The 24,717-nt window shown below is 47.8% G+C and overlaps 3 protein-coding genes across 3 annotated transcripts in view; all 3 read right to left on the reverse strand.

Moving 5' to 3' along the window:
• Positions 1-8,513, reverse strand: part of DGCR2 (DiGeorge syndrome critical region gene 2) — a 42,112-nt gene extending 33,599 nt beyond the window's left edge. The window contains exon 1 of the mRNA XM_079322290.1: positions 8,130-8,513. Coding sequence (XP_079178416.1) covers positions 8,130-8,208 — 79 coding nt within the window. The 5' untranslated portion in view covers positions 8,209-8,513. The remainder of the gene's footprint in view (positions 1-8,129) is intronic.
• Positions 8,514-13,501: 4,988 nt separating this feature from the next.
• ESS2 (ess-2 splicing factor homolog) lies at positions 13,502-20,172 on the reverse strand. Its single transcript, XM_079322710.1, has 10 exons — positions 19,943-20,172; positions 19,505-19,673; positions 18,782-18,877; positions 18,298-18,464; positions 17,406-17,523; positions 16,816-16,949; positions 16,568-16,670; positions 15,516-15,625; positions 14,492-14,607; positions 13,502-13,925 (listed from the first exon to the last, which is right to left on the reverse strand). The coding sequence occupies exons 1-10, from the start codon at positions 20,087-20,089 to the stop codon at positions 13,640-13,642; spliced, it is 1,446 nt and encodes a 481-aa protein (XP_079178836.1). The 5' UTR covers positions 20,090-20,172; the 3' UTR covers positions 13,502-13,639.
• An 858-nt stretch (positions 20,173-21,030) lies between these two features.
• On the reverse strand, positions 21,031-23,588 carry GSC2 (goosecoid homeobox 2). Its single transcript, XM_079323094.1, has 3 exons — positions 22,694-23,588; positions 21,687-21,934; positions 21,031-21,162 (listed from the first exon to the last, which is right to left on the reverse strand). The coding sequence occupies exons 1-3, from the start codon at positions 23,001-23,003 to the stop codon at positions 21,061-21,063; spliced, it is 660 nt and encodes a 219-aa protein (XP_079179220.1). The 5' UTR covers positions 23,004-23,588; the 3' UTR covers positions 21,031-21,060.
• Between the last annotated feature and the right edge of the window lie 1,129 nt (positions 23,589-24,717).

Consider the following 24,717-nt stretch of genomic DNA (forward strand, 5'->3'; position numbering starts at 1 on the left):
TAGGAATTGCCAGATTTCAGCAGTATTACTTAGTAAGCCCATTTACTTTCAGCAAGACAACACATGTTCCTTCTTTGCAGGAAAACAAAAAAGTTACTATCTCATCTTTTTTTTAGTACACGATTCAGCAGTATTTAAGCATATTCCTTAAAATTCCAACACATGAGCAATCCTAACAAATCTAATGAAAATATGCAATTTAAAGCTAAGTATGTATTTTAAAACTTTGCTGAACTAAAATACGAAGAATTGCAGTAGTCCTTAAAGCAAATAGGTGACAAAGTTCGACCTATGAAATCAGATATTCTTTAACTACTCCATTCTCCAAAAACTAACATCATTTTTTAATTTGAAAACCAAATAAACATGGAAGAAGTTCTCTAAAGGGCCCTAAGAAAGTTCAAGGTTGTAAACAAAAATCTAACAATTCAGGGAGACAAGAAAGCTGTGCCTGAGCACTATTCAAATGGAGGTCACAGTAAAAAAGCCTTTGCTCCTGTTTTACTTTTGTTCTTCACATCTTGTACAAGACTCGATGAGCAAGCACCTAGAACACTAAAGAGCAAAAATTCAATCTACATAAGTGTTATGACCTCAAATAGGGAAACCCAGTTCTGTCCTTTGCACAGGAGCTGTCGTGTACTGGAGCAAGTGGCTCATGCTTTGAATAGCATTCCCCTGCTCCACTGAAGCTGAGCACGGCAGGAATGTGGCCAATGTCAGCCACAGCTACGTCTGTCCACACTGCCTGAGATCCTGGGCTTCCCTCTTCCCCAGCAAATCAAATACCTGAGGAGAAATTCCACATCTCAAGCTCCTAAGTTGAACAGTTCTACCAGAAGGCAGCAAATACAGATCCAACCATAAAAAGCCACATAACTCTCAGAGCAGTTTTCTCATCCCCCACCTTCTAACAGCTCGAGTACTGCCAGCACTCTTCAACATCTGTTATGCCCATGTGTCAGGTACTGTGCCACAAAACTTGATCTTTGCCATTTTTTAGCTGCCACACCAATAGAAAAATGACATTCAATTCCACTACTGCTCAGGAAGACAAAGATGGGCACTACAGCATTCTTAAATCATTTCCTCCTACCTGCTTATTGCCAGAATTGAGGTGGCATGATGACTTCTACTTAAGTCTCTGATCTTCCTCCTGCAATATTCCCAACATCTCATGAAGGTTTTCCCAGATGTCATTAATAGAGTACTCTTATGTCACTGATTAGTTAATCAGTGAAGTAATTTAAGTGTATCAAATAATTCCACAGATTCAAGAGAGAAAATAGAAATGCAGTTTTGACCATCCCTAGATTAAAACAAGCTGCAGTAAGTTTTAGAGGTTTAACATATACAAGGGAAAATGCCACTTGTGCACAATCTCAAACCCAGCAGGTGTTAGAAGCAGGGTTGTTTTCTTTTAAAGTGTATAAAAGATGACAAGTAACTTTTAAGTCAGAAGAAATATTTTAATTTACATTGCTAAAGAAATATCAACACAGACGAAACACAGAAGTACTAAGGGACAACACTAACTAACTTATTTTTGCAGCCAGCCCAGAACATGCAGCATCATTCTACTAGAAATGACACTTAATCCCATTTTTCTACTAACTTTGACTTTCAGATAATTTCACTGGGCACCCCAAGTAACTGGTCCTATAGTGGGATAGGTATGAGGAAGCACAACAGAGATGGTATATGAAAGAGAAGACAACACAGGAAAAAAAGAGCTACACAAATGGAAATATGACAAAGGAAAAAATCAGTTAATTGACAAAAGATCAGGGAATAATCCAACAGCAGCCACCAAAAGCTACTTCTACATTTCTACCCCTCGAGCTTGCTGACAGTTCTCAAGCACAATAATCAACAAACAGAACAGAAGCTAAATACATTAGGCAAACCAATTTTAATTTTAATTAAGCAGGAAGTTGAATGTTATTTAGTTTAGCTATAGGTAATGAAGTAACTATCAATTGCCATTAAACCTAAAACTGTATTACTAAATTATCTGAATGGCAGGCAAACACTACTAATAACTTTCTTAGGAGTTCATATAGCAAATACCATTAAAATGCTGCTCATGAAACCCAGAATTAGCAGGCTGACCTTTAAAACAAGGAAAAATTTAAAGTTTCACAGGAAACCACAAGATGCCAGAGGATTTCACAGTTCAGGGAATATGGAATAAAGGTTAATCTCAAACTCATGTTTTTAAGCAACTAAGTTGCTCGAGTCCTGCTACAGCAAATCAAGAACTTCACCAAGTGATCCTTGATTCCTCCTGGGCTCAGGATCCTCTACAAAACCACCACTGAAGTGCACTGCAGACATGAGCCTGTCATGCAGGGATCCAGCATGAAAAGCCAGGAAGGATTGGGCATGGCAGGCATCCACCACACTTAGTGCTACAAAAAAACAGGTACCTGAACTGTCCTGGAAAACTGAACCTTCTTTAAAGCTGCAGCTTATGAGGGACCCCTGAATTAGACTGCATTTATACAATAATAAGCTATAACTGCAGAACAAACAGACTGGCAACTAGAGTTATCAAAAGAAACTGCTGTTTGGAGTCTATCACAGGAAATCATTAACAATGTGCTTGACAAACACCTTCAGGAGTTGCCTGAGTTTGCCAGATTTTGTTTTGGACAGGAAGACTGACGACCTCTGATACTCCTTTCTAGCCATGACTTTCAGCCCACACAGAATAAATTGTTAGCAAGGCTCTTCCTATCACAGGTTAACCCTTCAGATCACACAGGCATAGATCTGCAGAGCCTCTCACTGAGCTTACCATGAGCTGTGCTCTGTTCCCTTTTTGTCTAAGCTCTTCCTTGTCCAGGCTATCACTGCAAGAACCCCATGCACATGTCCACTTCAAAGTACAGAACAACCCTGAGCACACACACTGAGCCCTGAAGGGCAGGAGCTGTGATTCTACTCAGTTCCTTCTAGGTTCTGCTCCAGACAGAACTTTCAGGTATCAGAAGCTCCTCTCATAGGTCTGCACTGCACAATGGGAAGTCCTGCTAATCACAGAAGTTATTCATATGCAGCTCACAGCATCAAACAAGAACTTATAAAAGTTGCAAGAAATCACCATGTAAAAACCCAGAGACCCAGGCATTACTCAAAGCTGGACCACAGAGGAACTACTCTTGCATTACAACATCAACACCAGCCCTAACAAAGGTAATGCCAGGGGACAGAATGATTCATTGAAGTCTTGACTGGTTTTCTAACATTCACCAGGGGATTTTACATCCTTCACACTCAGTATCTCAAATTCTAAAATACTCTTCATTCCAGCTTGTGCCTTTCCCCCCCTCCCATACCAGGCAAGAAGCACAGCTGCCTCCTCCTGCTGCAGAGAGAAGCTGTGGCAGTGTTCTGTTCTCCATCCCTTCTGCTGTTCTGGACCAACCTTCCCCTGCCCCCAAACTGTAGGGACATAAAAGTCATGTGTTTGCAAACCCCCAAGGTGTCCCTCTGGTTTATTACTTTTCAGAGCTAAACCAATGCAAACACCCTTACCTACTGACTCCTTTTTTCTCCTTTACTTTGCAGCCACAGCTAGCAGCAAACCCACTTGAACCTCGAAAATTTTGCTTTATAATTAACATCAGGAATTACCAGTCTTAAAGTATCAGACCTGCTAATAAGGTCTGATACCTTCTGCTTTGTCTCTCTGCTAGACTGAGACAAGCCACAAAAAAGCTTTTTCACATCCATCGGCCTCGCTCTGCAGCTGTAAAAATAGCAATCAGCAGAGCAAGAAACATCAGGAGAAGAACTCAATAGGAAACAGCAGGAAAAAAAGTAAAACTTAAAACCAGTGGATTAAGTAGCAAATGCATGAGGAGGAAAAACACCACACTGGAATACAGGCCAAGCCCTACTTTCAGCAAAATTAACTCAGGAGGTGTGATAAAAACCCTTCCATCCCTCACTCCTAGAACCTTCCTCTTGGGAATTCACCTAAATACACAGACAGGAGCTGCAGCTAGCAACGACATGAACCTGAATAAATACCACTCACCACAGCTCTCACTAAGGTGGAGACAGTGAACAAAGAGTAAAACAAGGGTTTGTATTTGCCTACCAACAAAGTCTCTCCAGAGCAGAGGAACACTGGCCAGAGCAAATTTCATGACTTTTTTTTGGGTCTCCACTTGAATTAATCAATACACTTCAACAGGACTAAACCAGACCCATCCAGCCACAGTACACTGGTGGATCACCTTGAAACAATGCTGATCATGGCTTTCCTTAGACCTCTACTCTGAAGAGTTCTGCCTTTCATGTAAGACCAACACCTCTTGACTGAAAGACAAGAAAGAGTTAGCAATTTGAACACACTTGTAAGTTGTACTGTGTCAAAACACCAACACCCCACCTGTAAGAGCACAACTGCAGCTGCCAGCAAGCTCCAAAGCAATTGGGAAGTTCCAACTGTGAGCTGGAGTGTGGGGTTTTAACCAGACCACTTGCACTGGCAAGTCTTTCTAAGCATTGCAGATTAAGTACGTTGTGCAATATTTTTTTTAAACAGAACTTGGGTAATAAAATTACTTCCTCTAGCTGGCTTTGAAGTGGAGAAAAAGCACTGCAAGAACAAGAATTCAATTGGCTTTTAGCTGCCTGGCAAATGCTCTAATAAGAAAGCCTGATGACCTACATTCACAAGGCTCTGTACTAAACCACTATTACAAAATCCAATATAAAGCCTGACCATGTTTAAGTGTTTTCCATTAGCAAGCAGCAGTATCTTGTTAGAGAAATATGAAAACATGTTATTGTCTTTAGCGATGATGATCTTAATTAATCCTCTAAATACTATTCTGAAACATGTCAGCATAGTCATTCCAGACTGCTTAAGCTCCCAATGCTACACAAATACACCAAGACCTCTGCTTCTCAGTGGGATGCATTGGGATGTTAATAGAAAAAGAAACTTCTTAAATATTCTCAAACTGTGAAAAACTGAATTCATAACAATTTACACCTCTGATGCTCTTCCAACAACTGACAGAAATGCAGTGGTTCAGAAACTCAGGCAAAATCTAAGCTAGCAGAACAGCTTATTGGAACTCAGTTAACACACCACTGAAATACTTCCTCACACTAAGACATCAGCTCTTTCAGACAGCTAGTCAGATAACCTGACACAGATGGGTTTGAGTTGCCCTGGAAAACATGTTATTACATTTAACCCTATGTGGTAACTATCCCCAAAAAGTAACAGCTAGAGTAAAATTAGCAAGTCTTTAAAGGAAATATTAAGTTAGTCCTTCACTCTAGCTGGAAGAGTTTGATACATTCAGTTCCAACTCACATTAGCAGATTCCAAAAACAACGAGTAGCACAACTTACGGAGAAATGCCCTACTTTGTCAAAAAAATAGCACTTTCAAAAATGCAATATAAAGCAGGCAACTAGTCAAAACAAGAAAGATATGGTCAAAACAGAACAGGAAAGATGGAAACACAGGGACAAAAAAAAATATCCAAGTGGCAATTCTCAAAGGCTCAAATTACCACTACAAGTCAGTCTCAGAAAAATTCAAGTGCCCACAGTGCCTTCAGGAACCCAAGTGTGCACAGCTGGGGCCAATGGTATGTTGAAAGTACCTTGTGCTGTTAGTGATGGCAGTAGCACAAAATAGACTCATGTAACCAAGAGAGAAAAAAGCAAGGGAAAAAAAGACATTTTAATTAATTTCTCCCTAATTTACTAAAGCTCACCTCACCCCAAATGCAAAAAAAAAACCAAAAAAAAAATATCACTGCCTTTCAGATTGCATGAAAAGATACTACAGTTGAGGAGGCTTAAAAGGAGGTTTTATTTGTCTGAAGAGCACAGCAAGAACATGGATACAAAGCTAGTGTCAAATTAACATGGAAATACAAAGAGATGCCTGATCCGCCGGGACTGAATTGTGAAGGGACTACACATTCATCTCTGAGTACACAGAACCTCCCAGCGCCCTGCAGCACTCATCTGATAGCTCCAAGTGCAGATTTCAGCTCAGCAAGCTGCAGGCATCCCTCCTAACCCAAAAAGACACTTGCTACAACACACAGGTTTAAAGAAGTAAAAAGTCAAGCAAACACCACCTGGGAAATAAATTCTAAGTCGAAGTGCTCTTTCTGCTGTCTCTCAAAGAAGACTAGGGAGACTTCTTCACTACTAATTAAAGTGGTAAATTTGGTTCTGTATGTCCTCTGTACTTGCACCTTATGTTTCAGGATCAGACCATGTGCTAATAATCTATCAAATGGGTGATTTGTTTGAGACAGCGGATTCAAGATACTGAATGAAGCAAACCAAAACCACCAGATGACACTGGCAAAGAGCCTGAGGCCACCCAGAAGTGATGGGCTCTCCTCTGAGGAGGGAGAGGCATCACCATGGACAGCTCAGCCACCACGTAAACAGGATGGATGAGCATATTCCCAATGGAACTCAGAAACTCCTCACACAGCAAGGAATTCCAGCTGCAACACTATATCCAGCAGCACTACTTCACCTTAGGCACGGGAGTACATATGGCTTGAGCAAAATTCATGGAATGCTTATGGAGTTGCCACAAGGGAATTCTAACACTACAAGTTTCAAAGCTAGTGGTGTAGAACCTGAGCAGATGAGTTAAGGTTTGCTCACAAGGACACTTCTGCCAGCGAGGCTACAGCACCACAAATCTCTAAAGCAGGTACATAAGAGCACCAGTGGAAAAATATCATTCATCTTAACAAAGCAAATCTAAGTGAAAAACGTGCGTTCATCCATCAAGCATCAGCTGCTGACAGAGGTACAATATCAAACTGGAGTGACAAATGCGACACAAAATGAAAAATGCCATTTTTTTAGCTTCTAGGAGGCTACAATGCTCAATACCAGCAGAGTTCAGGGTCAAGTCTACCCACCTGTAAAAGCACAGAGATCGTTCTGAATAAGCTGAACCTTTTCACCCAGCAATCCAGCAGCCTGGAGCACTTAGTGCCAGCAAAAAGGAGCTGCTTGAAATCAGTTTTACATAGTACCTTCTCAGCCATAAAAGCCTCTAGCTGTAATAATACCAGGCTACCAACACAATGGGGGTTTTTTGGCTACTTAAGTGCATATCATAAGCCCTGTATACACACTGCAGTGCCAAAAAAACAAGCTAAAACAAAACAAGGCAGACACAGAGACGTTTCAACACCCAAGTTAGTTATTTCAATAACTCTGCCTACACTGACCCAATTGTATTTCAGCTCTGCTGGGAACTCACTTAGACGCAGTTCATTAATACTGTTATGTTTTATTAGTCTGGGTCATAAAAGTTATTTCGAAGAGAAAGAACAAGGGGGTTTCAAAGTACACCATGGTTCTTACTCTCCTTTTTACTAGGAGCACACATCACCCAGAACAGTCTCTCGGTGCCACGGGAGGGCGATTCCCAAACCTGCAAAGCCACCCCAGGCAGCCTCACTTCGCCAAGAGCTGCCCCTGACACCCGAGAGCTCTGCCAAGCTCCCAGAGAGTTCAACACCCAAAAGGAAACCCCAGCTGAGCGATATACCTGGAAAAACTGTAGTTTTCTACCTGCAAACACCAACCATTTCTCCTAAGTTAATCATCGTAAGATTTTAAGTACCATGCCTAGCAGCTAGCACACAACTCCACCGCTGAATTATTTCCCTAAAGGAAACACAAGCAGAATCAGAAAGACGAACCAGGTGCAGGAGGTTTTTTTCTCTTTCTGGCAGGATTAAATGGCTTTTCGAAAGCAAGCGTTTTGTCTGACCGTGTAGGCATCCAAGGCCCACAACAAAAAAGCAGGTAAGTAACAAGCACCTGAAAACTTAGTCACCACATTTCCTGCGCTCGTTACCCGTCAGGTTATGCAGATTTCTATCCAAGCTTTAACACTTTGGCACGAATGTTTCCCCCGGACTCCCGGGGTAAATCCAGGCTCTCTCGGACGCAGGCAGCCGGCACAGGGAGCGATGCTCGGCCGCGTCCCGGCTCTGTTTAAAGGCACAAGGGCCGGCTCGGGTCACTCCGCCCCCCGCTCCGGGCTGTCCCCGGCCGCCCCGGGGCTCACCCTGCCCGGCTCCCGGCCCCGCCGCCGCCCCTACCTGGCCGCAGCGGCTCGGTGATGCTCAGCACCAGGAGGAAGAGGAGGAGGAAGGTGCCGCTGTCCGCCTTGGGCACCATTTATCCTCCGTTCATCCTCCCCCGGCACAGCGCCACAAACCCGCGGGGAGGGACGCGCGGAGCGGCGGGAGGAGGGGCCGCCGCCGGGCCCGCGGGGGGCCCCGGTCCGCACCGAGTTTTCCCTTGCCCTCCCTCCGCCGTTCGCCGCCGCCCCGGGCGGAGCGGGCGGCCCTGGCTGCGGCGGGAGCGGCGGGAGCGGCGCGGGTCGGGCGGCCGCGCTGGGGCGGCTCGCAGGGCTCCGCCGGCGCACAAGATGGCGGCCGCGCCTCCCCGCCGCCGTGCCCGCGCCGGCACGCCCCCTCCCGCCGCGCGCCGCCCGCCCAATCCGCACCCGGGGGGCGGGGCCCAGAGCGCGGATCAGCGCACGCCCCGCCCCCTGACGGCGGGGGGCGGGGCCTGGCGGGGCGGGGCCGCCGGCAGGCGGCGGTGGCGGGGCCGCCCCGAGCCCGTCACGATTCCCGGGATCCCGCACGGCCCTTGGCCCCCGCGGGATGGGCACTGATGGCCACCACAATGCCCCGGGACAGCCTCTGCCAGTGCCCTCTAACCCCCAGAACAGCAGTCACCTGGCCCCAACTGGAGCGTCCTTCGCTGCTCACATCCATCCCTCCCTGACAGCCTTTCCCATTCCCGCCGGGACAGCCCGAAACAGCTCCCTCTGTACCCGGGACAGCCTTTCCCATTCCCAATGGGACAGCCCGAAACAGCTCCCTCTGTACCCGGGACAGCCTTTCGAGGTCCCCTCCACCTCCCTGCGCTGGCTTTTCCCTGCCTGTGCAGGGATTTCCCAGTGCCACCACCTCGCCTGTCCCGCAGCAGATGCACAAAGCTCAGGACTTCCCCACCCCCAGGCTCCCAGGCTGACCCTCTTCTGCTTCTTCATCCTCTGGTCCCCCCTGCCCACACCGTGATGACAGTCCCTGTCTTCAAGTCTGCAGGGTGGCACGGACCGGCAGCACCCGGGATGGGACACAGGCAGCACCCCGCAGTGCCAGAGCCAGCCAGGTATTTCATAGCTCCTGGAAACATTGCATTCCCAGTTCCCAGGCCCAGACAGAGAGGAAACGCATAAAGAAAACGAATTGTGTGGCTCAGGTCATTGTTAGTGGACCTGCGAGTGACAGGTGCCTGCAGGAATTTGACGCTGGGTGTTGCTGCATGTCAGCCGGGCAGGGTGGTGGCTGTCCCTGGCTGGGGACAGCGCCCGGTGCCACAGCTCTGCTGGGGCTGGATGGGCAGCCCAGGAGCCATTTGGGATCAAAAGGCAGTTTTAGCATCAACACCCACCTCCCAAATTCAGCTGGAGTTTCCATTCAAGTGGGGGGGTGTTGGGGCAGTGCCAGGCCACAGGCTCAGCCAGGGGCCAGACACAATGGCTGACCCATGGTCAGCAGAGAGCTGACACTTTCCTCTGCTGGCAATTCCAGCCTTTTAGTATAACCTATTCAAAGTCAAAACCTGGGAAGCTGCCTTGGAAATGTCCATTTATTTTTAATATTTACAATGAGGTGCTTTCTACTATTGTGCTACAACTTGTAGTTCTTAAGTAAAATATTGCAATTCCAATAAGGACTATTTTGACCAAATTTTACCCACTCCTTGTTTCCCAGTTAATACCAATTACTCAGTATACACAGCAGCAAACTTTTCTGAAGGGGTTTCCTGATGGATGTACAGCTACTTCTGGTGTCTCAGGGCTCCCCCTCAGTCACTGACTGCCCCACAAGTCAGCTGCCAACCTGCAGGCAGGGAACAGGGGCATCTGTGGCATTTCTTGGGTACTCATTACCTCTGTCCTCACAGAAGCTACTGTTGTGCTCAGGTCAGCAGCTCCAGGGAGGTGCTTTTTCCAAACCTAAATGTGCAGTTTAACATGGGAGGGGAAATTTGTGCCTGGCAAGAGCCTGGAGCTGGGAAAGCAACAAGCCTGAGCTTGGAGCTGTGAGCCCTGGGGGCCTCAGGAACACTGTGTGGCCAGGAACGTGCTTGGGGACCTGCTGGAGTGTGTCACAAGCAGCAGGGCACTGCCTCAAGATTTAGGCCAAAACCCACTTTCCCAGCTCTCATGTGCTGCCAAATACTGTCATGATCCAAGAGCCTGTGGGGACCTGAGGTATGACAACATCCTCCAGTACAAAGTGTGAGCATCAAACTCCCCAGCTTTGCTCCTCCCATGGGATGCTGTGGGGACAGACTGTTCTGAGCCTGGCTTCCTGCAGCACAGCCTCACAGACCAAGCCCTGTGATCCAGGGTATCCTTACCCACCCCAGGGCCTGCGCATTACACCATACAGGGTGATGCATAAATAAATGTCCTCTGATGCCTCCACCATGAGAATAGGGCACAGGCTGCTTATCCCTGGATTTTGTCCCAAGGCAAGGCAGGCCTTGTTTCCCCCATGCCACTGCAGAGAGGGGTGTCTGGAGCACACCCTGTGCCCAGCAGCCCCCCAGCACCCCTGAGCAAACGGGCAATGAACAGCCCAGCAGCAGCAAAGTGAAGGGTGAGAGACCCCCATTGCCCCAGACTGTGCCAGGTCAGCTGCTGGGGGAAGGGGGAAGGTGAGGGTGGTTGAACCCATCTCTAGCCCTGGCCTGACCCTGAGCTGGGGCTTGTAACCAGCTGCTGTTGGGCCAGCAGTTGTGAGCTGGGTTGAGGCAACACGTGCAAATAAGAGGAAGTGAGAATTGCTCCATTTCCCTCTCCCTTGAGTGAGTTGACCCATTTCCTTTATTTTTGCAGAGAAATAGCCCAATCCTCCAAAACAACAAAGTATCTCCAACCACAGCTTCCCTTTTGACCTAAATAATCAGTTCCCTTACTGGAACCTGCTTTTGGATGGGTGAAAAGCTGCAGCCCTGCACCATAACAGAGATGGTTACCCCTGGGCCAGGGAGAGGCTCCTGACCCTGAAGGGCTCAGAGAATCAGCCTGGGGCTCAGTGATTACACCTACAAGAACAAGAGTCTCCTGTGGTCTCCCTTTTCCTTCTTGCCTGGGGCAAGGAGCCAAGGCCCAGGCTGCACACAGCAAACCCCCACAGCCCCTGGATGTGATGGTGTTCACACCACGAGGACACAGGTCCAGCATGACTCCCAAGCATCCATAACACACCACAGCCAGCCTGGCCACCCAGGAGAGGCCTGGGGCCACCACAGTTCACTGCCAGCCACCTCTACAGCATCAGGAGAGCTCCAGGTGCTATTATGGCTGAGGGAGCAAGTGTGCTTGGGCCTTGCACATAGGAAAATGCAGATATATTGCAACAGCAGAAGAAAAAGAACCTGCTGAATATGGGAGGGAAAAAAAATATCACCAGTCATCAAGAACCAAGATGTTTTTTCATGCTGGATTTGGCCCTGTAAGGCACATTATCTGCCACTGCTACAGCAGCAAAAATATCTGGCAATGAAGAATTTACTGATTTGCTAATTACAGATGGCAGGGGCTGAACTGCAGCAGGAAGCAGAGAACAGACATTACAGCAGGCATTACAGGAACAGCCAATCTGAGGAGCACTACAGTCCTTTCAACAGATCCAGTTTTACAGCATAGAACTGAAAATAAGTTCCATTTCCAACAAACATGTCAGTGTGGCAGAATCAAGACTGTGATTTCAGTGTGGCTGTCTAGGCTAATTCACTTGAGGGTAAACACAAAACCAACACCATCCACAGGATATTTAATGCAGTCTGCTTTTAAACATGATTTGCACAATGTGGAACTAATCACCCTCAGATATCACATTCCCCTATTATTCCAGCTACACCTTGGTAAGACCACAGCTGGTTTGAAATGCTGTGGCACAGAGATGCCACATCCCACTCCTGATCCCTCTGTACACCCATCCACAGCACCTTGAATGCTACTCAGCCTTTCTGTGAATCCCACACTCAGAGGAGATGCTGCACCCACAAATGGGCAGCACTCAAACATCCAGTCCTTGCTCCTGGTCTCCTCAAAGACCCAAACTGCAGTCCAGGGTCTGACCCTCTGCCCAATACCTAACCCAGAGGTCCTATGCTTAATGGAGACAAGCATTTCACTAGAAAATAAATAATAAGTATTTGACATTACCTAAGAATTTGGTTCATATTTAGTCAGCTCAGTCCTTTAAGAACAATTCTGAAAGCATGAAAACTTTAGTAAATGACACTCCTTTTACATTAATTCATAAGTGCCTGAAAACAATTTTTTACTTAAAGAAAAAACATAGCATTTAAGTATTTCTGGACTAAAAAGGTAAAAATTACTAGTTTTTGAGTCATGATTCCTAGCAATGCCATGTTGATCAATTTATTTTTACAAGGTGCACTATGAAAACTGAGTCCCTTGGAAGGGTTTTTCACAGTCAGGGATACAAGTTTTGGAAGTGGCAGAGGAAATGACACAAAAGGAAGCTCTCCACCAAGACAAACACAGCACCCAACACCCCAGAGCTTAGAGAAGGCTGCAGACACTCCTTGAGTTGCTGGGCAAGACTTTCCATGCCCTCAGTAAAACATCATCTAAATGCCAACACTGCAAAGTGTTACACACACTGTCTTGTACTCAGGTGTGGTGCAAGAAGTGAACACATCTGGCTACACCTCCCTCCTCCTAAAGGTGCTTCTCCAGGCTGGATCACACCACACAAGGGCTCATCCCACACACAAAGGTGCAGCAACCACAGTACTGAGTGCAGGCTGTGTATGGTTAAAATTGCTTTTCCTTTTTCTGGCCAATTATAAAAACTAAACCCAAAAGTTTCAAAGAATGGGAGGAAAACACCAAACAAAAGCCCCAGTGTGGCTATCAGAAGTACCACTTTTGTTCCTCAGAATGACACTGCCACCCCAGTAGATGACACAGAACTGTCTCTGGCCCCTGCATCGTGATCATCAGCACTCTGGAGTCACACACAGAGCAGCTATAAAACAAACCTGCTCCCTTCTCCCTGTCAGCTGCAGAACAGGGCAAGCCCAAAACCTGCAGAAGAAAAGCCTGAGCAAAAGCAGAAAGGCAAATCTCATTCTGCAAAGTCTAAGGAGTGAAGGATGAAATGGGGTCCTCTTAAGGAATGCTGGTTTTAACAAGATCACAAAGTTAATTGAACTTGTGAACTGCATCAGTTTAAATTCAAGTTAAAGAGAACCTCTCTAAAATTCTGTGTTACACCCCTGTATACAACATGGTTGTGTCACCTCTTCTGCAAACTACAAACTCCAACAAGGTTGACAAGCCAGAGCCAAGTCCAGTTCAGCCTTTTAAAAAGCTTACTCCACTTTAGAAACAGACGTAACTGTACAGAAACCAATTTAAATGCACAGATCTCTTAAAAACACAAATATATCTTTAAGAAATTATCTCCATTTTCCCATTTTCCAGTAACCAGTCTGCAGTTCACTGAGCACAGTCAGATCACTATCACCTTGGTGGTGATTGTAATGTTCAGAAGAAATCAGATGCCTTTCTTCTTTTGGGAAGCTGCAGTAGATTGTCCGTGATGGATGTAGTATCCTGAGATACAGGTGTCTGAGATACTGTCCTAGACTGTGGGGTGCTCTGGGGGGTCTGAGGCCCACTGGCTGGGGTCTTGTAACCAGGAGTTCCTGTGTGGGCTGGGGAGGGAGTGTAGCTGGCCCGCAGGGCTTTGTCCGTGTATTTACTTGCAGTCCTGTTCACAAGTCTTTGCAAAGCTGGTGACATTGCTGGGCTTAGTCCTTTTGGAGTAAGGCTGAAAAAGAATAACCAGTTTTAAGAGATTTTACAGTAAAAAAAATATGCCTTTATCAGGAAAAGCAGTATTGCCTCCCTACATGATGAGCTCTCCCCACAGAGCAGACCGACTGCCTGCAGAATTTATTCTGCCTGCAGGTAAATGCAGCCTGTCTCTGGAGAAACAAGTGACAGAAAAACTTTCTACATCCCTCCCAAACCTGAGTGGCACTGCCTGACTTTTCCTTTGAGCCCATTCTGTCTTCCCTGTGATCCCCCAAGCAACTTTTATCATGTCCTCTTTGCAATGAGGCAAGAAACTGATCCAGAGGCATTGCTGGGTGGCTGTAGGGCAGAGCAGTAATGCTGACAAAGAGTGTCAGGGACAGATACCAGCCACTTTCCCTCAGGAATTAAGTTTTTTAATTTCTAAATTTTTAATTTCTAAAAACTTTCAGTCCAAATCTACCTCTTCCTGCTTCCAGTGTCCTTCCTTACCATCATTCTTCCCTCTCTACATGTGCTGATTTACATCTCATCAGATAATACCCACCCCCAGTTCTGCTGTCAAAACAGAAGTCTCACCTGGCCAAGTTTTCTGTCACTTTTCGAAGTGCCTCCTGCTTCTTTGCTCGGTTTTTAGCTGCCACTTCATTGGCCATCTTGAGCCCCAGCCTCTCACGGCGCCCAGGCTCCAGGATCTATAAATGCATCACACAGATCACTTGCTAAGGCACTCAAGAGTGCTGAAAAAATGAGTCAAAGCACCTTCAAAGCTGGATGCCAAGGCACAGGGACCTAAAGCAGGGAGAAGTGGGGTCAGCCCACACCTCTCTGCTGCTGCATAAAAGCCAGAGAGGACACAGGGACCTTCAACCTGCCTTAGCAAGTAACAAAAATTGTAAAACCAGTCCAGTCAAGGAAGCAGCCATTACCTCTGGCATTTCCTCCTGCTGTTTCTCCTAGACAAACAATGTCACCTGTGTCTTGCCTGGCCTGTAGCCAGCCAGCTCTCAGGCATACACAGACATTGCTAAACAGCAGGAGAACCAGTCAAGGCCTTTGGAGTCTGACAAAACAGAGGCACACACAGCAAATTACACCTTTCTTAAACTAGGAGTCTCAGACAGCTCACATTCAAAGACATCAGCAGGAGACAAGTAGCATGCAGGGTTAGGTGCCATTAGCAAAGCCAGAGTGTCTTTTCTACTCTCAACTGATACACGTGCTTCAGGCTGCAACAGCCAGAAAATAAAGACAGAGGGAAATGCTAAAATTTCCACCTATTCACACATTAAAATCAGAAAAATTGAGCGTGTCATTAGATTCCTCTGAAAGCCTCTCTGTCTGAGCCCACCACCAAATGCAGAATCTCACTCTCCTGCCAGCAGTGTGTATTCCATCTCACATAGCTCCACCAAGAAGATTTCATGTGGATCTATGCTCACCTCCACCCTCCAAACACAAACTAGATTATTAGTTTCAAGGACTGGGAACACCACCCAGAGATGTGTCACACTCCATGTTAATCTATTACTTACTCACTTGCCTTTCCCTTCTTAGTTCTTCCCCCCCTAGAAAGGAATGTCCTGCTGACTTGCTGACATACCTTGAAAGCTGGTCCAGGTGTTCTGTCCACATATGGTCTTTCTGAGCCATCCAGGCGCAAAGGGGTGCTTTCAATCTCACCCCATGTCATAAAAGGTGACTCATTCACACCTAAAAACAAATTCAACAAGTTATGCTCATGCAAGACATTTGACTATTCATCTACCACAAAAAAGACAGAAGCAAATTAGGAAATGTAGCAAATTCATTAACAAAGGAGCCCCTCCACTGCAGAGGAAATCACAGCCAGTGTGAATGGTAACATGTGGTTCCCATTAAAAGGGTTTGCTGTGTCACCCTCTTGGTTACAACAACCAAGCATCACCCTTTCCATGACTTTATTTTTCCATTTGCTAAGCTTCTGATAAGTGAAACTTTAATTCTTCCCTCTACAGTACTAGTCTTTCTCTCTGCTGCTGAATGAAAAGTCCTTCAACAAAGGAAAATCTTTAGAAGTAAGAAAACAAGCAGAGGACTTAAGGAACATGTAACAGCCAAATGTACCCACCAATCACCTCAGGGGCAGCCTGCACCAAACAGTGACTGCACCTCATCTAACAGGTGTAGAAAGGATTCAAAGAGCCAAATTAAGTCTGGCTGGAAAACCCTGCTGCCCAGAGTTTGGAAAAGGCATTTATACAGAGAAAGGAGGTGCTCCAAACGCCACCTACAGGTTTTCCAGAGGGAAAGCCCCAGTGTGTTCAGGTGTTGGCATAATCACAAAAAGCACAGGGAAACAGCATGGTTGGTGCACAACAGCTATAAATTCAGATACCATGTTTCAACTCCAAGAAAAATAATCAGTTTGTTCTAACTGAAAGTACCCCACAGCTAGATGATTCCTGAGTAATGGCACAGCAACTTGCTCAGCGCCTCTTCATGCAGTGACTTCTCTTACTCAGTGTACTAGACTAGGATTTAAGCCCTGCATCCAGCTGGCATACACAGCACGAGGTTTTACCTCCTCATCTAACCCTGTAATGATGAACACAGCATCAAAGTAAGTGCAGTAATAGTCTCCTCAAAGCAGAAGTAGTAAGAAAACTCTCTTACCTGGGGCAGGAGAGGGGGTAGCTACAAATCCATACCCATTCACTTTTGGAGACTCTTGGGGTATCAGCTCTTTGCCATCAGGTCCCACTTTTCCTTGTTTGTACTGAAATAAAAAAGACAATGCCATTAATGTGGAGAAAGGCAAGAGTCAGCTGTATCCAGCACACACACATCATTCTCCTGGGGGGGTGAACCACACCAGAGGGCAAAGCCTAACTAGGTCTAAGTAAGAACTAAATTGATCCAACCTGAGCATTGAGGGCTGCAGCTTGTTGCAGCTGTGATTTGCTCACAGCTTGGCTGAATGGGTCCTTCACAAAACGGGTGTTTCGATGCACAACTTCCCTGGGCTTCTTGAAGACATCACTCTCATCAGGTACACCTTGAAAAGCAAAAGAACTTTGAAAAAAGAGCTCTTTTCTCTACTTCACTGGTTCACAGAAATCATCAATTGTATATTCATAGCAAAAAAAAACCTCTTACATTTACAAAAATATGGATTTTTCTACAATAACGAACAGACCAACGAGTCCAAGAAGGATTCTTTGAGCAGAACAAAACAATGAATGCAGATGACAACAAGTGCTCATAAAGAACACAGACCAGGAAAGAGCTTTGGCCATTGAAAACAAATAGTCCTATAATAAAGATGAGCTTTTCAATGGCAAATAGAACATGATCCAACTTTGGAATCAGAAGCCAAGGAAAAAAAAAAGGAAAAATCCCACTTTTTAAGAACAACGTAACAGAAGAAAAAGCACTGTAAGAGCTGCTCAGTCACATACAGAAATGCTGTAAGCACTGTTTGGAGCCAACCCACCTAGAACCAATGCCTTACCTGTTGGATAATACATGAGGGTGTTTCGAGCTGTGTATTCCCAGGTATCCAGTCCAGCTTTCACATTCTCCAGAGCTTGCTGCTCAGCAGAAGGGAGTGCCAGATTTTCATTTTGTCGCTGAAAGGGTAATGGAAAAAAAAATTTGAAAGGGGAAAAAACAGTCTGAAGCAGCCTCCTGCAATCTTTTATTTAGGCACACAACTTGGAGAGCTGTCACCTGCCCTAGAACACTTTGCATAAGGTATGTAACAGACTCTGAGGGATTGTTGAGATAAAAAAATAACAGTCCCTCAAAATAACAGCAGCAAACACTCACGTGTCAGTGCCAAACTTCATTAAAAGGCACTGCATGCCACATCCATCAATGACACATCTGTGCCAGCTGCTCACTGCTGATGGCTAAAGACTGACAAGGCAGTCCCAGAACAGCTCTTGGAGCTCCCCTGCAGATAGCTGAGGAAGGCAGCACAGCCAGCCACGTTCATGCAGCTCTGTGCTTCAGCATCTGAGTAGGTTATTACTGATAACACAAACTGAAAACTGAAGTAAGACAGACAATCAAATAGCAAATAATGAAGAGCTGATGGACAAACAACAGGCACTGTGCCCAGCTGCTCTCCCTGGTGCTGCTATTTACAGAAGAGGATGCCAAGGACAGCAACACCTGTGCTCTGTGCAACACTTTGCAGTCTCAAAGCTTCCAGAGGAGACAAAACCTCAGCAACTAAGTCAGCACTGTTCTTGTGTGACAGAAGGGGAAAAAACAGGACTGCATAAGGAAGCAAAGAACAGTCACTGGACACAGAAACAGCCTTAGCAGAATCCCTGAAATGGTGTTTCCCTGCAGTGCCCCTCTGGAAGAGCAGAGACAGAGCTGAGGCAATTCCCTACCCGGGCGTACTCCTCCTCCGCGCTGTACAGCCAGGCGTGCTTGACCTTCTCCTTCTCTTTGGCCACTTCCATGATCTGCTCAAAGGAAGCATTATCCTCACTCGTGTGCTTCGCCAAGAAGGTGTCCAGGCTGGGGAGAGCATCTTTATCATCTTTTTCTGCTTCTCCTAACAAGAGAAGGGAAGAAGCCTGGGGAAGGTTAATGCCTCCCTTCCTGTGAGTGCACTGTATCTACCTCCTAACCCTCCTGGCAGCCACCCTTCCACAGACACACCAATAACCAACATCAAACTTGCTCAAGAAACAGATCCACTCCAAGTGGTGCAGCAATAAATCAGGCTTGGAACACATATAACCAACTATCAATAAACCCTTTTATGGCACTTAGAGCAACTTATTTTAAAAGTGAAATGTACAAGTGGACAGCTGCTAGCAGACAATTTATTTTTGGAAGAATTCAGCTAGAAAAACATAATCCTCCTACCTTCCTCTGCAGTTTTGATGCCAGCTTTAGATTTATTTCCCACTGGAAGGCCACCTGGATGCACTTCTGGGGTTTCAAAGGTGGCTGGGGTCACATCTACGAAAAAAAAAAAGTTCAGTTGGTTACTGGAGCACACAACAGGATTTGCTGTAAGGACCATGTACCAAACAAGTCACAGAAGGCATATCAAGAGAACAACAATTAAAAACTTGTGAAAAAAACCTCCAAAATGTTCTATTCAATTCTGTCCCAACCTCCAAACAAGATTTTGAACTCATCTAAAAAACATTTTTCACTGGATACCTGCTGTGGGAACCTCTGATAACCACAAGCTTCCCACACCTTCTACCCCTAACACATGAAAATCTCAAATGTCTGTAGATGCAACAAGAACCCCTGAAACAGTGAACTAAAATAAAGATTCAAAATATAGCTTAGAATTTCTCATTGTAGAGAGCACATAGCATTCCCTAGGGAGCAAGAAGATGCCTATAAAAATTAAAATGCTGCCTTTTCCAAAACCCTTCCCTCAAGGAGTTATTAGACATCATCAAAGAGAAATTCAGCACGAGCCACCAGACACTGGCTACTGCCCAAACTGGTAAACTTTGCTTTCATACAACATCAACATCTTTAAGATAAGCATTGTCTGAACAAAGACAGATAAAGCAGAGCAGCAATATCAGATACAAATCTTTCATGCCCCACAGAGGCAGTTCTTACAGGGTGCAGGTGTGTCCCTCGACGATTTGTTCAAGGAAGAACCAAACTTGATGGCAATTTGTCTCATTTTCTCCAAGTCGCCGTTTTCCTCAGCCTCCAAATAGTCCTTCTGTGCTCGCAACTTCTCCACATCGGGAAAAAAGTCTCGCTGGATGATTTTCTCTAGGCTCTACAAAGAGAGGGACAACTGCAATGCCCCGCTGGGACACCTGGAGTGCCGGCTCAGCTCGGGGCCAGGGTGCAAAGGCACGGGCAGGCCGGGCAGCCCAGGGCGGGTGGCAGAGCAATGACAGCTGTCACCACGGGAGGGACGGGAGCCCCAGCGCCACCGGGACCCGCAGCCGCGGGCAGCGACCGCGGGCGGACCCCAGCCGAGCCCTGCCGTGCGGGAAGCGCTCGGCCCAAGCACCGGGCTTAGGCCCGGGCCCGCCGCCTTACCTCGATATAGGCCTCCTCATCCAGGATCTTCTTCGGGTGCCTCGGGGCCGGCGACACCGCCTCCTTCCCCGTCACGGCGACGGGCCCCGCGGCGGTAGCCGGCACCAGTGCGGCAGGAGAGGCTGGGGGCACCGGTATCGCCTCCATCGCGTCGGAACCACTCCGCTCCTGCTTTTCCTGCTTCTCCTCCTCCGCCGCCGCGAACGCGACGGGCCGCGACGTCACATTCCGCGCCGCGGGAGCGCAATGCCCGCCCCGCCCCGGGACCCGCTGCGCCCCCTGGCGGCCTGGAGGACCCGGCCGGTCCCGCGCCGTGACAGCGGCGGCGCCTCGGCCCGAGGGTCGGGATGGGAACCGGGATACACGCGGGGTAGGAGCCGGGATGGGAGCTGCGATGGGAACCTGGATACACACGGGGTAGGACACAGGATGGGCGCCGGGCGGATCCCCCAACGCCCCCACGGTCTCCTCAGACTCAGAGACAGCCCGGGCTTCCCGGGGAGCGGGACCCCGGCTGGCTGCTCGGGCGGGGGTGACAGGGCAGTTTCGATTGTGTCGCTGATTTCCAGCTGGTGCGCTCTCCATGGCCCCGCCGGGAGCACGGGCACGGCTCGCTGCGACAGGGACTGGCTGGCAGCAGGGGGAAGGCGAGCGCTGCCTGGGCCACCCTCACCACAGCAGCTCATCGCCTCTCCCCAGGGCTATGGGGAGAAACCCGTGTTTATTTGTTATGAAACAAATCGCTTTTCCAGAAAGTGCAACCCCAAAAGCAACTCTAGATGCCACTGAGGTGCTGCAAACAGGAAACATTCATTTGCGGGATATTTTGCAAATCTACATCAATGAAACGAGCACAAATACTACATGCACGGAGCAAAGACAAGAAGGGGAGTCTCCCCTTCTCTTAAAGCGCACGCATTTAACACCGGTACAGCTCTGTCCCCTGCATCCCACCGAGTCACTTGCCACGTGAACTAGGTTTGGAAAGTGCCATGTCTGTTTTCACGTGTCCTCCTCCTGTGTGAATCACCGGGATTCCCTTTGCTGCATTAGCCCCCTCGGGTTCCCCCCGAGCCTGTCAGCCGTGGGCTCGTGGTGATCTCTGCAGCCTGCGAGCACTAACAGCTCTCCTTGGGGGGCTGCTTGGGCTGGAGGGTCAGTGCTGAGGCAGTCGCCCTCTTCTGATGCCGCCACTTCGCCCGACGGTTTTTAAACCAAACCTAGAAAGTGCAAAACAAGAAAAGGGCTTTTGCAGGTTCTGCATCACTTGGAGGGGGACAGGCAGCGATGCTCCTGGGCTGTACTGTGTGGGCTCTAAGATACTGTAACATAAAGGCTTGATATGAAATGGAATCAGATCCTCTGCTGCAGTCTTGTTCAGATACATGTGAGGGACACAAGGGAGTTGGGACCCCCCCATGAGAAATTCAGAAGTCACACTGATCACTTAGGTAAGGAAGAAACACTTGGGTGCAGGGGATGAGCAGCAGTGCTGGGCATTTCTCTGTGTGACAGGTGATTCTGGGAGACAGGGACCATGTGAGGCTGTGAGACTGGGTGCCAGTACAAATTAGCCCAGCTGAAATGGTTCATATTCTTCCACTGCTCACCAAACTTAAACTTCTCGTTTCTCAAATGCCTAAGGATGGATTTTAAAATGAGACCGTGGGCGTGCAGCTCCCCAAAAAAGGACGGCACAATGCCCGGTCTGTGTTCCTGGGAGACTGCAGTGGCAGCATCTCACCTCTACCCTCTCCTCCTTCAGGTGAATGCGGTTTGCCAGGTGCTCGCGGGTGACCACGTCCGGGTACTGGTTCTGGTGGAAAAGCGTCTCCAGCGCCTGCAGCTGCTCCTCGGTGAATATGGTGCGGTGCCGGCGTGTGCGGCGCTGCATCTGCTGGAAGCTCTGCAGCTCGCTCGACCTCTCCTGGGAGCTCTTACAGACCCTGAGCGCCGGGTGGAGGAGCCGCATGGGCCACGGGAACCGGGCATCTGCGGGGGGACAGGGACAGCAGCCGGCTTAGAGGGGTGGGGCAGAGACCCGGCGTGTCGAGGCAGCTCAGGGGAAGCAGCATCCCTGCCACTGTTTGGAAGGAGGCAGCCAGTCACCTGGAGTGGGTGGCGAGCTGAGTAGTCACTGTGCACATGGGATAAGAGTTTAGGACATGACTGTGGGAGAAGAATGCAGGTGGTGAGTACTGCCTGGGTTTTCTTTGTTCACTTACCAGTTGCACTATGGCCAGCTCCAGAAAATAACTGCAAGCTCACAGCCCAGAAAAAGGTCTGTGTTTCAACCTTGGCACAAGGGAATCCTGAACTTTCACGATGCTCTTGAACTGCATTTTTAAGGGTTTGCTACTTTTTCCCACAGTAATTTTGCTAGACATAGCCAAAACTCTTTTCCTTAAAGGGTAAGTGAGGTTCCCCAGGGCTGGGGACAGGGGCTCCACACTTCACAGAGAGCTTGCAGCCCCAGAAGCATCATTCTCTCAAGAGTTTCACACTATACCAGTAATACCCAGGGTGCTAATAGTTAGCACCCTCTGATTTTCAAACCCTGGTAGCATTGCAGGTAAAAGTGCCCACTCTTAGGAGCCCTGCTGAGAACAGCTGGGATTGCTGGGCCTGGGGCCCAAGATGCCACATTGTCACTTAACATCAGCTGTTCCCCTGCCCACAGCACTGGCACCAGCCCCTCTGCAAGCCCCACAGCTGAACCAAACCCAAACACTCACCCAGCCCAACACTCACCCAGCCAACCCGGCAGCTCCTGCAGGGAACGGGTGCCCGTGTGAGAACAGCAGCAGCAGTTGCAGCCTGCCCCTTCCAGCTCTTCCTCCTCCTCCTCCTCCTCCTCCTCCTGCAGGGAGCTGACTGGGATGGTCTCCAGCTCACACAGCCGCCGGGGTGTGCAGTCCAAGATGCTCTGTAGGCACAGTGGCACCAGGAGCTGGGGGCTCTTCTGCACAGGGCTGGAGAGGATGTCCTCGATGCTGAATGGACGTGGCTTCTTCAGGCCTCTCCTGACAGTGTCAGCCCCTGGCCCTGGCTCTGAAGACATCCTGTGCCAGCAGCAGCAGTGTCTGGGGAAGCAGGCAGCCCAGCTGAGGGGCTTTGCCCTCTGTGCACTGGCTCCCTGGTGGGGTTTTGCTAGGAAAAGGACAGCTTCTGTGGCTTTTAAAATGGACTGGCAAAGCCATCCAGACCCATTGCTTTGTCTTGGTGTTTCAAGTGACTGTCATTCTTGCAGCTGACTTTTTATTTTACCCATACACTCTTTTCCTCCCTCTGACCTAGCTGTGTTATGACTGAAGCCACCCTAAATATATATATATATATATATAGAGAGAGAGATATAATCCCTTTGGAAAGAAAACCGTAAACCCCCTGCAAATAAAATAAATTCTAACTAATCTTGGCAGCTTTGTGAAGGGTTAGTGTGGATCTAAGATTTAGCTAATCCCACAAAAATGACTGGAGAAGGAAATCTGATTTCTCCATCTCGGCTGTAGATTTGAGGTGGTTATGATCTCCATTGTGCTGCAGCCTCCTATCCAAGGAAGGGGGAGGATAGCTGTTCCCAGCCCGGAAATGGACCAGAGGATTAACTCCTTAAAAGAAGCAAATTATCCCTTTCTCTGGCCAAATGAAAGCTTTCCCATCAAAAGAGAGCTGTCATATAATACAATATGAGAGAAGAGAGAGTTCAGCTTAATAAAAAATCATTTTTAATGACAGCACAGCCTTTGGCTTTGCCAGAATTCTCTGTGAAAGTTGATTTATTTTCTGCTGAAAGTAGAGAAATTGTATTTTCCCTTCTTCCCCTTTCCCCCATCTCTGCTGCCCTAATCACTGTAATAATGCAGATGCTTTGCACATATCCAACATACTCTTTGTAAAGACTCAAAGTCCTTAATAAATTAGATTACTGCCTGCTTGCAGCAGCTCTGCACCACAGCTTAGTGGCATGTAACCACCTCTCATGCAGCTGAGCCATGCTCTGTGTGGGAAAGGGGAGGACTGTTGCTTCTGCTGCCTCAATGTGCTCTCTGTGAGGTCCTGCAGCCTTCCAGGCAGGAGTGTGGACTCAGTGCCACAGCCTTTCCCAAAGGCTTTCAAAAAGGCTTTCCCAAAGCCAGTTCAATTCCTACCTCCTGCCCAGCCAGAGAAACTGGGGAGAGGTCATGGCCAAGATTCAGGACAGGAAGGGAAGTCTGGCTCTGCCCCTCCCAAGGGCAAACAGCAGTGCCTGGCAGGTGCCATCCACAGCAGGAGGGAGAACATCTTAGATCCTGTGTTTTTAAATGACATGAGTAGCTGGGAATTAAACAGATAAAGTGTGGGTGAGGTCAGATTGCTTAGCAAAGTTTAAACCCAAGTTCTGTTGCCTTGGTGTGGTTTAAGCCAAGGTGAGTAGCAAGGCCCCAGGACTCACGTGGGGAACACTCTTACAGCTGGTGTTTCCTTGCAGGGGAGTGAAGATATCAGTCCCACTCGTGGTGCACCAAGGAGACACACAGGTGGGTGCTGTGAAACCACTGCACACCAAACATCCTCACGTTGGACAGCCCAGCAATGCATTCAGCATCCTGCAAAACTCACAGCCAGTCCCCAGGAGAGTCTCTCTCAGATCCCTTCTTCTCTCCTCCCTCCTCACTGCCTGCCCTTGCTCATCTGTGGGTCACTCAGTGCTGGGAAGAAATGCCCCATAGCTGTTCCACTTCTAATTCCTTTAAAACCAAGCTGCTATTTTTCCTTTCATCCCTTTATTTGCC

This window comes from Erithacus rubecula (assembly GCF_903797595.1).
Source record: "Erithacus rubecula genome assembly, chromosome: 19".
NCBI classification, from domain to species: Eukaryota; Metazoa; Chordata; class Aves; order Passeriformes; family Muscicapidae; genus Erithacus; species Erithacus rubecula.

Excerpts from the sequence above, each read along its gene's own strand:
- ESS2 (XM_079322710.1), bottom strand. The coding sequence starts at position 20,089 with ATGGAGGCGATACCGGTGCCCCCAGCCTCTCCTGCCGCACTGGTGCCG. Across the intron at positions 18,465-18,781 it reads CATCAAAACTGCAGAGGAAG|GAGAAGCAGAAAAAGATGAT; the intron begins GTAGGAGGATTA and ends TTCTCTTGTTAG. Across the intron at positions 16,671-16,815 it reads CTGCAGCCCTCAATGCTCAG|TACAAACAAGGAAAAGTGGG; the intron begins GTTGGATCAATT and ends TTTTTATTTCAG.
- GSC2 (XM_079323094.1), bottom strand. The coding sequence starts at position 23,003 with ATGTCTTCAGAGCCAGGGCCAGGGGCTGACACTGTCAGGAGAGGCCTG. Across the intron at positions 21,935-22,693 it reads GGAGCTGCCGGGTTGGCTGG|ATGCCCGGTTCCCGTGGCCC; the intron begins GTGAGTGTTGGG and ends GTCCCCCCGCAG. Across the intron at positions 21,163-21,686 it reads TGAAGGAGGAGAGGGTAGAG|GTTTGGTTTAAAAACCGTCG; the intron begins GTGAGATGCTGC and ends TGCACTTTCTAG.